The sequence below is a fragment of the Columba livia genome, chromosome 3, assembly GCF_036013475.1.
Source record: "Columba livia isolate bColLiv1 breed racing homer chromosome 3, bColLiv1.pat.W.v2, whole genome shotgun sequence".
In the NCBI taxonomy this organism is placed as follows: domain Eukaryota; kingdom Metazoa; phylum Chordata; class Aves; order Columbiformes; family Columbidae; genus Columba; species Columba livia.
This window is the reverse complement of record NC_088604.1, coordinates 65,491,574-65,505,846: the sequence shown is the minus strand read 5'-3', so window position 1 is coordinate 65,505,846 and position 14,273 is coordinate 65,491,574. Positions and strand designations below refer to the sequence as shown.

Below are 14,273 nucleotides of genomic sequence, written 5' to 3'. Positions count from 1 at the left end.
GCTGTGATCTGACTTTTAGTTGTACTGAATCTTTTGAATATCATCGGAGATAAGTATTTCTAGAATCATATTGAATTTTAACAGAAGACAGAACTGTATATGAATGCACATGTGACAGGGGGAAGATGTGTTTTCACTGTTAAGTATTTTACAGATCCTAAGAAAAAAAACTTGGAGTAAACTGTGCAAATATTTCACATAACTTCATTAGATTCTCAGCTGTACCTTTGAGTTCTTTAAGAAATCTAAGAAACACGGTAAAAATAGATAGTGTAATTGCTTTGTAATCATGGTAAAAATAGTAAATGAATGCAGAATGGTTTTATGCTGGCGTCTTCAAAAATTAACATTGCAGATGCAGAAACGGAAGTTTGTGTGATGAGAAACTTTGAATGTTGACAAGAATTTGCTTTCTAAAGAATGGCCAACTGGTTAGACTTTGTAATGCTTTTGAAGTGGTGCTATGTTTCTTTCAACAAAGAAGTAAAATTGATTCTGAGAATAAGCTGGGTGTAGACACTTACAGAAGTTACCTTTGCTATTTCTACTCCCAGAACAGGTTATTGATCACACATCAGTATGTGTACATGAGGACAAGTCTATTCTCATCACCTCTTAATAAAAAATAATTTAAAAACCACTACACACTGCAGAGGGAGAAAACTAACTTTTGTATCTTGGGAATACCATTCTTAGTGCAATGAACAGAAATGATGGTTAAAAATCCCTGAACTCCTTTCACTAGCATGGGCTGCTTTAGATTAGCTCAGGTCATGCCTTCTCCACTCCTGTTCAACAACTTTCTGTCCATCTGGTGTGGAAATGAGGAACTTATGACAAGTCTGGTCAGCAGAGCACATAGTACCTTTGGCAAACACAAATCTGCATCTCCTGCAGGGTGGAACATTTTCATCAAATGCTTTCAGCTATACGTAGGGATGAGGTGCAGGTCAGTATAATGGCCCTACTTGAAATGTCCATATTTATAGATACAGAGGAAAAAAGAAAGTAGAAAAATATGTACCTGTGTACTTCAGAAGTCTGGCTTTGGATACTTGAGTTTTCTTTATAATGTCAAATCATCCTTTCAGTGCTTTTGAAAATTGTGTATTCTGTTTATTGTGATGGCAGTTGTGGGTAGTCCTCTGTTTGCCAGAGAGAAGCTTTTGCAAGTACAGTGAGGAGTAAATGTTTCCATGAACTCTGCATGTCTGGGACCAGGGTGAGAAGTCCGGTTTTGGCCTCACTGCATAGTCCCACTTTTCATTTGCTGATGTGCAAATGTGTGCCTAACTTGGATAACTTTCGAAGTTTTTCTTCCAACCCATCTTAAGTCTATGTGCAATTGAGCATCTGGTTTGCATGTTAGAGCATGACCAAGCGGTGTGAATGCAGAGGCTGAGACTGGGTCAGAAAGCTCACCCATCTTCCTACTTCTGCCTCATCCAACTACCACAACAAGCTTCCCAAAACAGTGCTTTCTACAGGTGCAACTTATGTCATGATTTCAGTAAGGAAATCCTTGTGTTACCTATTAGCTGATTTCACATGGCTATCTCTCTAATTAAAACCAGGAAATATTTTAAAGAATTTGCTGAGTATGTGGTTTTGACTTTTTGGATATACAGCGCAGCCGTGTACTGGTGGGATGCTTTTCATTAATTGAAGAAATTAATATTTTTTCTTCAAACTGTCTGAAATGGGTTTTGAACCCCCTTCATTAGAAACAGCACTAGAGGCATCAACTTCTCATGTAGACAAAGTAATTTAAGGTTAAAAAACCTGAGGTACAATATACATTCAGGTCTAGTTTCAAACCTGAATGAAAGAATGTGTATCCCATTGCTAGTCTGTCTGAACGCTCAATTCTGAAAGAAAAAATTGTGGTTTAATTTTGGGGAGAAGAAGGGGCAAGTGCGGCTGTTGCCATGGAATAGTAGAGGCAAAAGCAGTTAACAGCCATTACTCATATAGTCTAATCCCAGCAGAAAATTAATACAATTGCTCAGTGTTTATGCATGGTATTTTACCTTCCAAAAGGAAGCAAGTGGATGCTAGGAATGATGTATTCCTCTGATTTGTTCCCTGGAAAACATTGTACCAGCATGTGATCTTTAGCGTGAGTGATGTGGGTTAGTTCAAGGCACCATTATTTGAAACACACCCAAGAGCCTTCCATTGGTACCATCAGTAAATGTAACCCTATATATTTGGTTGTGGTGGATCATTTACTTATTTTAACCTGGTAATGACACTCATTCACTCTCAGAGAGGAGATAGGAAGCATCAGTCTGAATGTGTGTATATAAGCAGTTGATGATTGTAGGTGAATGTCAGGAAATGTTTATTCTTCCCCACCAAAGTTAAACAGTTGCCTAGTATGACTTTTTGGTATGAATATTGAAGATTTACCAAAATATACTGAATTAGAAAGAAGATTTGCAATAATATGGTGCATAAAACATAAAAACTGACAAGTACAAACTGTGTTTTGATTACATTTTGAATAGTGTGGCAATGTATATGTGTATGTTCACATGTATCTGGTAGATTTCAGAGCCATATTTCTCTCCATTTGGTATTTTGTTGAGCAAAGACTGTAAAAATCAAATATCTTGGAAGGTGAATGTCATTATTAATCAAGTGAACATCAGTTGCTGAGCTACATTGAAAGAAAGCCAAGCAGAAATGATCAGAAGCTCAAGAGAGATTCCCCTGGGCAAAATAAGATAAGTGGAAGAAAAAACTACTGGTATGCCCATATGGCCCCAAACCTATTTCTTGCATGGAGCAAATTCCAGTTAAACGATGTTCATGGTGATAGCTTCTCATTAGTTCTACTTTGCATTGCCCAGGCAGTTCCCTCTTGCACAGCATGTCATTAATTGCACAAGAGCTGCCTGCCTGAAGGTTTGCTCAACATCCATAGGACATTAAGAATCTTTCCTTTTTCCTTTATTTTAGTCTTGAGAACCTCTCTTTAGCAGTTGATGAGATCCAAAAGCTTGGGGAGTAGTCTGCAATTAACATCTTTTTTTTTCTTTCCCCTGTTCTTTTAAGGAAAGGGATTAACAATGTAGTACTCTCAAAATCATGTATACTCCTCCGCAATACACGTGTCATTTCCTTCCAGATGTGAGATGTATTTTGGGAGTCTAAGAGCTAACATGGGAAAACAGCATGTTCCTCAGCAGTGGTTTTCCTTGATTCAGTTGTGCCTGGAGGGGACAGTTCTACATCGAAAGTGCAACAGAAGCCTGTGGGGAGCTCTGCTAATTATTTTGCTTCCCTTGCAGACAGGCCAGCCTGTGCTGAGCCCAACCAGAGTCGCTGGTTCCAGCAGTGTGGAGCCACAACTGGACCCCTGCTGTCATCGTGCACCTTTTGAGAAGGGTGAAATTGTAGCCTGTTAGAAGTCTGTAACAGTTCTGATGATTAGTTTAGGTTTCAAATTTTTTTTCCATCCCTCAGAGAAAGCATGAAAACTAAGGAACTAGGTTATGGAAGGCTTGATGTAAACCTACCAGTAAGCGCTTGCTACCCCAGTACTGGATTTCACTTTGTTGCATTGATCTTGCAGTTCTTTAAATTCAGCAGAATACTCTTTGGATGGCCCAAAACTCAAATGCAACCATTGCCTGTCTTGGCTAATCTAGTAAGGAGCCTAGAAGCCATAAAGCTTGAAGCATGAAAGGTACTATATACCGAGAGTGAACCTGTAACCAGACATTAGGCCAAGGTCTGGATGGGGACCTGTGTGCGTAATCATGGGTGAGGAGGCAGGCACAAGAATGGCAAGAAAGAAGAGCCAACAGAGACTTTGCAGTTCTTGCATGCAGAGGTGTGAGCTTGTATTGCTCTATTTCATGCTGTTACACTGGGTTGCGGGGGTTTGGAAGGAAGGTGGTATTTTTTGTCTTTCCTGTGACTGAAGAAAATGTTCTCTCAGAAGTACTGTGACCGTTGTTCGTGTAAAATGTGCAGATGGTTTTGATTGGGAGAAGTTGTGTTATGTTGATGCGTGCAAATGAAAGTAGATGGTGAGAGATGACTTATAATGCAGTTTTGCTTTGTAGTCTTCTGGGAAAAATCCACGAGGCAGATGAAAAGAGAAGCAATAGTCCTGGTTCATTGCAACAGGATGCAGAGAGCGGTGTTTCTGGAGATGCTTATGACTTCACTGATGAAGGGCAGGAAGTTGCCTGGGAGTCCACCACCCTGGGCCTCCAAAGCAACCCCCGTCACCTGCAGTGCAGGATATGACGGCATCATTTCGCTTTGAAATTAAAGGCAGCGATATCTAATCACACTTCTGACAGACTCAGAGAACTAGGTAACCTCTATGCCATCTGTAGATTTCTTTTGTGGATTTTTGTAAGATCGAGATACTGTTCAATTACAGAGCTAACAATAACACAATTTTTTTTCCTTGTGATGCAGAAGCATTTAAGCGGAATTTTAGTGCATGCCAAGGTGTGTGATGTGCCCATCAGTTATCCACAGGACACAAAGTCATTTTGAAGTCACATAAAGTTTGGAATACAGGATTTCAGACAAATACTGCAACCTAGGTACCCTCATACACTTTGATCAGACTTTGATTCCTGTTCTGTGCTGTCAGGAACATGGAAGGCCCAAGGTAGACCTGAAATGCCAAAACTGAAAAAATCTGCTACCTGCAGTAGATTCTGCAAAATCGAAGTTGACAAAAAGATTCCTGAAAGGAAGGAAGAGGGGAGGAGAATTAAAAAATTTAGGGATCAGTTGAGTCAGATGCACAGGGAAGTTCAAATAGATTTTCCTGTTCTGTTACCAGTTGTCCACAAGCACTCTGTCTTTACCTGTTCATACCCTGTATGGCAGCTGTAAACCTTCACTCACATGGTGATTATTTCATTCGGAGACAATATGATCCTTCTGAAGTGCCCAAACAAAATCCTGCTGAAACCAGGAGTGAGGTTGATGTGAAGTTCAGGGTGTCTGCATCTGTCTTTACAGGGGGATTATTGCAATTTATAACACTTGAAATGCAATATGCCTGCTACTAACAAGAAGACGTAAGGGTTGCCCTCTCTGCCTCTGAAGAAGGCACAATGCAAAAAATATGTTGTGAGAGATGAATGCATCTACAAAGATAATGTATCAGTGGTTGCCATAGTTTCTAATTCAGTGCTTGAGAAAAGTTTTTGTGTTTAGCACAAAACACTTTGGGTGAGAATGCAGTGTTCAAGATGCCCCGAATTAAAAAAATTACCAAGACTTCCTTTGGAATGTTAACTGTTTTTTTAGCACTGGAATTAAAGAAAATGTCTTCACTGTGGTCAATTATGCTTCAAAAATACATTTTGAAGACATTTAGAAGTATGTTATTGGTATAATAAGTGCGATAGGAAAATATTAAGAAAAATTATCCACTCACATTTATTAAAAGTAAAAGTCCTTATAGATCACTGTAGAGATCTGGAGACCAGCTGAATTAAGCATGATCTTATGATGTTTGGAGACCACTAATATCACAGAGCTCCTCTTTATTCCACGGTATAAATGTACATATTGTATATTTTCATATATATATGTAATATGTATATGTATGCATGCATATACATATGTATACGCACTCTAATATATAAAATATGTTGTGTTTCCAAATTATGCTTCTGCTTCACTGGTGGTCCAGACTGATGTTATAAAGTAGCCTACAAGTGCTCAGAATGGTCCCAGAGGCAAGCTGCTGTTTCCTTTCATTCGAAGTATATAGTGAGAGAGAAAAATTAGCCTTTTACCTTCATGCCTTAAAGGCAAAAGCAGGATGGGAAATGAACTCAGTGCCGATAAGCACATCTAGACATATGGGGACAATAGAGGGAAGCCTGTATTACGGAGGATGTTACTGTTATGGTAACTGTCAAGCCTGGTGCTGCTAAAATGGAAAGATGAAAAACAGATGTCTGTAAAGGGAATGTGTGTTACTCAAAGGACACAGGAACAAACAATAAGGCTATGTCGTTTTGCCAGTCACCTTAAAAGTATTTCAAGGTGATGGATTATTTTACATGTAAATTTTACATAGGAGACATATACTTGAAGAGGGCTTGAGTGTTTGTTGTGTGCTTCTAGAGAAGAAAGGCTAAAGAAAATGCTTTATTTCATTTGGTTTATTTTAGTTTGCGTTTTCCACTTTTTTGGTTTATCGAAGTCCCTCAATAGGAGTTGAAAGTATTACTAAAATGTAGTGGGTTTTTTTTAATGAATACACATTTTTTAAAAAGCTGTTAATTGGTAACATGTTTTAGCTGGCATATGGCTAGCTAATAACTCAGACTTAATTAGCAAATCTGGGGAAGAATTACTTCCTAATATGGAATTAAAAAGGCCTGTCACTGTTTTTCATCAAGATTGACGGTATTGTTTGGACCTGAAATTTAGCAGCCTTTTTTTTTTTCCGGTCCCGGTGGAAGAGATGTGTTTTAACACATATCTATTGCAGAAACAGAGCTTGAAATGGCCACGACTCATGCTGACAGAAAATGGAGAAGCAGTACCTTTCCAGTAAGAATAGTTATACTTGTAATAAATGTGGATCTGGTGACCTGACCTGTGTTATTTTTGTCAATGTCATGTGCAGTACCACAAGCATTTAATTTTCACAGGCTCGTGTGTTTGGTTGGTTGGTTTTGATTTTGTTTTTCTTTCTCTTCAGACTTGTGGATCTCTAGGGTCTTTGTACTACTGCAAAGGCAACCACTAATGGTGGTCAAGAAAAGTAGCCATACACATGCTGCACAGTAGTTCATATAATTTGATTTTTAAACCAGGTTGTGCATTCATTGAAAAATGAAACGTCAGGGAGCAGGCAAAACCTCTCTTGCTCCTTTGACACTATTCCTTCAGTTTTCTGTTATATAGTCTTCTCACCTAGTGAATCCAATATCTGTCTCCAGAAGAAAGGGTGTAATCCGTCAGCTAAACAAGAGGTTCCTACTACTGTGATGTCTTCTGCAAGCCCTAGAGCCTTATCAGCATCAGCGGCCTATTGTTTCAGGGCTCAAGATCGTTGCTCCTCTGATAGGTGACCACTTCACAATGGGACATCAGTTTGGCAAATGCTGAGCTGTCAAGTTGCGCTAATGATTTGGAAAGAGACGGATGTAAGTTTAATTGCAGTAATTAAAGGAGAGGGCTGTGTCATTCCCTTGCTTGTGTGAAGGTGAATATCCTTGAAACCACTGAAGCAGCACACTGGTAACCAAGGATATGAAAAACAAGGCTTGGTGTATCATGTGGGTTCAAGAAAATGGTTTGCTAGAGAGCAATAGGCAGTGGCAAAGGCAGGGATAAATGAAGCCTTATAGCTTAACATCATTGCACACTAACGGTGCTGTGATAGAGGGAACATGGGAGTTACTGTGTTTTATTATGCCACTGGTATAGTTCTCATTTGATTAATGAATTGCTTGTCAGTCTTGTAACTATTGAGCTCAGTGGTGTCATGTCCTATAATGTTTTATTTAAAGTTACTTTGTTTTTAGAATAATGTAGCTGTAGACCTGAATGGTTTTGTGTAAATATATAAACATTTGGACTTTTACTTTCAAGCCTGAATTTGTTACTGAGCACAGTTGAAATTTCTTTTTATTGATATAATTCCAACTAGAAAGTTCAAAGGACAAGCACAATTATGTAAAGAAATTGTCCAGAGAGAGCTGTCTATTTATTTCTCATTTTATCATTGTAAGAGCATTTATACGCCACACCATTTAGCAGCATATACCTTTGACAGAGCATCAGTACCATTGATGGTTCACACTGACCTTCAGGGCAGTCAGCACCCTCTAGATATTTTTAGGTATTTGGCTAATTTTCTCAAAGCACCTGATGGTGTGTTTATGCAGTAAATTTCACGGACACAGAGGCAGGTACATTTCTGGGGAGATAAAACCCATCTTCCCTTGCCATAACTGCACTTTATCCTGCACTTACTGCATCAAGCTATTGATAAAACAAACCCTTACTATCTTGCACATTTTCTCTGCATTAGTAATAAAGGCACGTCTATTTGTGCTGTTGTACACTGCTTAGCCCCGTTACATTGGAATGTTGACAGTGTCTCCAATTTTTGTTAATCGGCACAAAAGAGAAGCTTGTGCAGCTGAGCTCAGAGTGAAGGTCTGCTCGTGGGGGATCGCGACGCCCGTGGCTTCCTTCCGAGGGACCTTATCCTCTGGCGAAGTTTGTATTCACAAGCCACAATGCCCGCCTTCAGGAGGAGTAAAACCAGAGCTAAGAGTTTAGCGCTGGCTCGCAAAACCCAGCAGCAGGCAGCAGCAGCGTACGGTTCCCTGCACAGGATGTTTTCGGTGGTGAGTTCTGCAGCGGTGATGGTTAGTCTGGGGATGTGCTGCTTAATTAGGCTAAGATAAATAGTGGCTGTCCCAGCATTAATGATCAAATAATGGATTCTGGTAACATATAGTCCATGGATGAGTTTATACCATTACACTGCATGGAAAAAGGTTTGGGCTTTTTAAAGTTTGGGGGGAGGGAAGGGTGGGCTGGTTGCCTACACTGTTTGCTGCTGGGCTCAGGCAAATAGTTATTTATTGCATCTGACAGAAAAAGGACTAAGTCACGATCCAGATTTTGACAAGAAGGGGGATGGTTTTAACAAGATTCTTCAGGGAATTTTGGAAATAACTACAGCATGAACGTTTTAACTGTTTTTTTTCTGGTTTTTGACAAATAATTTAGGATTGTGGAAACAAGGAGGAAAAAATAAGAGCTACAATCAATGTACTGATAGGGGATTATTAGGCAGCTGTAAATATATTACTTGGGTGGTAGAAAAATACATGAGCCTTCTGCATTGAATATTGACAACATCACGATAAAGACATGGGGAAGGAGAGAATGACAGTATTTTCATAAGATCATGGTTTGGGAAAATTTGCATTGTGTGCTTTAATATCACCTGATAAGAGTCTCCTTTTTGTGACTTGGGTTGTCAGGGTTCCTCTCTCTTTATTTTCGTCATGCTTTCATCTTTACATTTTGTATGGTCAGGATTTAACATTCTGAGATGGAAATGACTTCCATTTTGCCTGTGACTTTGGTATGCATTGAGTCAGATGACACTGGAGATTTTAGAAAAGCTGAGCACAGCATCTATGAACTCAGTGGGAGCTGCTGGTCCTTGAGATGTGGCTAATGCAGGCTCTTGGGCCCAGATCTCTGCTGCCTGACTTGGTTTATAACTAGCATTTCAGACAAGTGTGTAGGTCACCAGTGGTTCTTCCTCTATACCCAAGGAGAAAAATGCGCATCTCTCTGTGTGGCAAGTGAGAGGGAAGTTTTGCCACCATGCAATTTGTATTAATAGCTCAGGCACCATGTCAGGTGGGCTGCATCTTAGCTGTTTTATACAGGTGTGTGTTCACCCTTCTTTCAGGCCTTGAGCTGTGCAGTCAAGAAAGAGGTACTAGATCATCAACCCCTCTTCTTACTCTATTTGAGATTTCTGAATGAGGTTGGTGACACCTACTTGCATTACCAGAACAGGCTGACTTTGCTAATGTAAATCTTCCTGAAATGGGGAAATTCTGATTCAAAGACAAAAGTTCATCATTAATCCTCCCTTGTTGTCTGGCCTGGTAGAGTTTAGTAGGGCAGCTTTTCATAATATGGTGTAGAGGGGTTGCTTCTCCCTCCTTAAAGCATAACTCTAACTATGCTGGGCTTATTGCTATGAAGGATCAAAGTGGGCATTTTTTAAAAAATACCTTTCCTTTAGCAATGTTTTAAATATTTTAATTAAAAGACATGCAAGAGACACAGTGAAGCAAAACAGACCCCTAAAATTTCAGCCATGTCAGTCAGGAACAGTTTCATGTTCTGTGTGGCCTTGAAGTTGAAAAAAAAATGAGAAGGACCAAATAATAAGTGATGACTGAGGATAATACTTTGTTTTAGCTTCTGTTGCTCAAAGCCAAGTGGCAGTCTTGCTCAGATACCTATGGTAAAAATCCCACAAGGTGTTTTTCTGTAAAAGTCTGCTGACATTTTTCAGGGTTAATAAACAATTTAGATGAGAGCACATACTGTATTAGTGTGTAACATAAGTCAAATTTTTTCAGTGGTCTTTATGGAAATGAAGGCCTGCAACTTTCCAGGTTTTATATTGCTTGGTTACAAAGTACTTCACAGTCTCAGGATGACAGAGATGTCTGTAGAGTGATGGACCCATAAAACCCGACTACTTTTAGGGCTGCCTAGTGCATCTTTTAACACAAAAGAAAAGTGATGGACATCTCCAAAAGCTTTCTTTTTTCACTGAATGATGGATGTAAGGAGGTCTCTGTCCAGTTGTTCATTTCTCAAAATCCTGTGTAATTGTATTTCTTCTGCTGACTGGTGCATTCAGTCTTCCTGGAAATACATACATCGGGCAGAGCTGAGCTGTTAGCTCTTTGTTTTTAGGCAGCACAAGACTAATCTGTTTGTGCAGGATGTTTTCTGAGCATGCTTCCTCTACAGATAAGGAATAAAAAGGATTGGTGATCACCCTGTAGATGTGGTTGGTGTCCTGCACAAGGGTACAGAAATCTGAAAAGTCATCAGAGGATATGCATGGTTTTTAACCCCACCAAAGAGTCTTTTTTAGACTGTAAAGTTTTCTGAGCCTACTCAAAATATCCTTTTCCATCACCTTTTCAGACAAACTGTTGGAAATGTATAGGTCTGTACAAGGGTTTATACAGTTTTGTTGGAAAATCTATGAAAGTGGCCAATAAAACAGTTACAGTGCTGCTTAATGCCTTGGAATGCAAGGTGTTTTGGTGTTGTTTTTGTTTTTTTTTTCTACAAACCCTGCATAAGCTTCAGTTGTCTTTCCCAGCTCTAGCACTGTTAGTCTAAAATTTTGGATTTTTTAGCCTTATCTGTCTGCTCTTCTGTGCCGAAGGTAAGCTGAATCTGCTTCCAGTCTCCTATACATGTTGCTGAAAGTGGCATACAAACACTCAAGTGATGGGTTTTAGAGAAAGTTTGTTGCTTCCACTGTATGCTCTCTTCAGCTTTTCTCTGCACCCAGCTACCTTGCAGCCTTGTCCAGGGACAGTCATCTGGGCTTTTCTTTTCACCAATTTGCATGTTTTTATTCTGATGAGCTGCACGCTATGAAGGTGGGCATAAATAATTTTTTCACAATTCACTAAGTACAGACAGCCTTGGCCTTGTGTGAATAAAAGAAGCTGTGTGAGTTCACCACATCTATCTGAGAATCAAATGTGCCTGTGTTAGCCATTGCAGTGTCATTGTCAGAGCAAATTCAGGGTTAATTCCCACCTCAATTCAAGATTATGGTGGGTATATGTAGAATCAACTCAGGGCTCGTCTTGAGACTTCTTGGTTTAAGGGCACTGGGCCGCCAAAGACTGCTTTGCCATCCACAGTGCCCAGGTGGTTTTGAAATCCCAGCTGCAATCAGCAACAGGGCAGAGGGTGGGCCTCTGCTGCCCATGCATAAAAGATATACAAGACATCTTCTTAGGGATTGTCACTAGAGCCTTTCTAGAAAATATCTGTTTTAAGCAGCAAAAATAATAAAGAGCAAGACATTGTTTAGTGTGGGAGGCAGAAAGTAGCATCCAGAGCAGTGTGGAAAAAAGGCAGAGATCCTGACCTGGATGGTGAGGGAGTTGTGGGAAGAAATGTGAAGCAAGAATCATTTTTATTCCTCTCTACTTATTTGTTATTAGGAAGTTTCTCATAAATACTGGGCTCTCAGTCGAGAACCTAGGGTACACTTTGTGGTTTCACTGGCAAAATGAATTCTTGCATCTTCTGTAGTCTGTGCAAGGTATAAGAGTGAATGTGAAATACTTCTGTCTTGTGATCAAGTAGTATTTCATGTTTAGTTTGAACCAAATGTAAATACTACAGTGCGTACAAAGAGTGAGAATGAGATCTGGAGATTGCACAGTCTGGAAGCCTCCCATAAAGGGAAGGACAAGGAGCAGCAAGGTTGCAGGGAAGGACAGGAGTCTGTGAGCAGCACTGCAGGACAAGGGTAACATTTTTAATGCCAAACTTGCAAACATAAAGTGTTTACGTGCTCAAGAACATACTAAAGTTTATAACAACCACTACTTGTTGGCAGTATGGCTGAGTATGGTTATCCTGTGCCTTGGGCTTAGGCCAGTTATGTGGAACAATTTCTAACACCAAAATTATGTTGCTTAGGTGCTCAGATAGTATTTATGTCGAGGAGCATAATCTGTTTCCATACAATTTCTTATCCAGTGGTTCTTGGTGGTGGATGCAGCTCTGGGCTCAAAACTGAAGGGGATGGAGAACATAGCATGTTCTCCAGTGTCTGCATGCCCTAAATGTGAAAGTGGTTGAGGAGGAATAGAAAACTTCTAACTCCTCCTTGTAAAACTGTGCCTGAAGATGACGTTTATGACTCGCTTTTGACAGGCTTTCTCATGTCCTTGATCTAGTGTCCTTGATTAGGCATCAGCTTGATGTAAATCAAGCTGCCCACGTGCACCTTGAGCTGTAGAGAGTATAAAATTTGAGTCATTCTGATATAAATGCAGAACTTTCTGACATCAGAAACAAAAAACAAAACTCAGGTACTTTGGCATTCAGCTATTTAGAAGTTGCTTTAAAGTACTGCCCCCCCATCTCCTAAATTGACATATATTTCTGAAATATAAATTAATTTTGGTGGTACAGGCTGTGATTTTTAAATGTATTCCATCAGTGTGCAGCTGTAATTCCAACAACCACCATTCAATTTACATCGTGTATTGTAGGGTCCTAATAAATTTCATAGTCATGCAAGCTGTCATTTTACAGGATTGTGAAGATGGTTGCATATATTGGTGAGGAAAGTAATGTTTCTTAGAGTGGGAGTATTGCTCAAAACTGTGGACTGGGAAGCTACATGGCAAATATTTGACATTTTAACATTTATTTCCATCATATAGCTGTGAGGGATGTACCTATGTTTTGTCACGTGAATGGCTGAGATTTAGTATTGCTAGTGCATTTGGCCTCCACCTTACAGAAGGCTTTGTATAGCTCAGTTCAGTTTCAGAATAACTTTTTTTTTGCTCATTTGATGACCTAGTATGTTGGTGAGCCTGGCTAAGCAGATAATCAGTGGTGAATCAGGAGATGCAAAATGGACCACTTGAAACAGCCTGTGGAATAAATTAGTACAGATTAAGACAGTTCCGAAATGCACTTGTCCTGATTTCTTCACTGGAACAAGACTTCCACTTGAAATAATGCAGCATTCATGTAGTCCTTATGTGAATGCATTCGCTAAATAGAACATAATATATCGTACAGCATATGCAGCTGTCCAGAGTGTCTGAAAGACAGAAGCACTGAAGAATTGTTTCATGTGGGATAAAGAGAGGGATACTGACAGCTGTTAAGGTAGAATTGAGTAGTAGTGACGTTCTAGCTTTCAGAAAAATGTCATATAACAAAGACAATAGTGGAATAATTTTTAAGTTAAGCATTAAAGATTATTGCCTGCAAAGGTTACTCTTGGATATTAGCAGTGGTCATACAAGAGCAAACTATGCAACCATTTCATGGTGTCAGAAAAATCTCTCTTCTATCTTTGCCTTATAAGATTAACTGCTACTCTGTCTTCAATTCCTACCTTGCTTGGAAATTTTCAGTTATTTGTTTGGTTTGGTTTGGTTTTGTGGGTTTGTTTTGTTTTGTTTTGTTTTTTTCATCTTTGTTATTCTTCCAAAGAATCTCAAAGGTTTAGGATTCCATTTGCCATTTTTAAAAGCAAAAAATATTGACACATAGTTGTCTCCTTGGAGAGAAAGCATCTAAACCCTTTTTTGACAACCCAAGACATTGGAATCTGAACCTTGAGCTCCCTGTCTCATTGCTTGAAAAAAACCACACAACACAATATAGATAGCAGATGACAAATAAAATAGTTATTCTGGATGCCTAAAAGATCTTTATTTACTAATTCTTTCTCTTTTGATGCAATGAGTGTTGCAAAATAAGAGAGATGGAAAATAGTGTCATGCTAGTGTAATAAGTATCAAAGTGTATGAAATATCTGAGTGCTCTTCATCTTTTGCATCCCATGAGCTTGTATCTGAAGATGGAAAATAATTCACATTGGAAAATAACTAGAAAATTTCCATTTTGTTTTACTGCTGTGATCTGGATCTGCTATAAATTCAAGCTGTTCAAAGCTATCAGAATATATATATTTGACAAAAATCATT

General features: G+C 39.2%; 1 protein-coding gene across 5 annotated transcripts in view; it reads left to right on the top strand.

Annotated features, from left to right (window-relative positions):
- Positions 1–14,273, top strand: part of TIAM2 (TIAM Rac1 associated GEF 2) — a 137,468-nt gene that overhangs the window by 110,422 nt on the left and 12,773 nt on the right. The window contains exon 1 of one of the 5 annotated variants that reach the window (XM_021294774.2): positions 8,083–8,360. The exons of the other annotated variants lie outside the window; for them this stretch is intronic. Within the exon in view, the coding sequence (XP_021150449.2) occupies positions 8,250–8,360 (111 nt within the window). The 5' untranslated portion in view covers positions 8,083–8,249. Of the gene's footprint in view, positions 1–8,082; positions 8,361–14,273 lie in introns of those variants that run through there. 5 annotated transcript variants of the gene reach the window in all.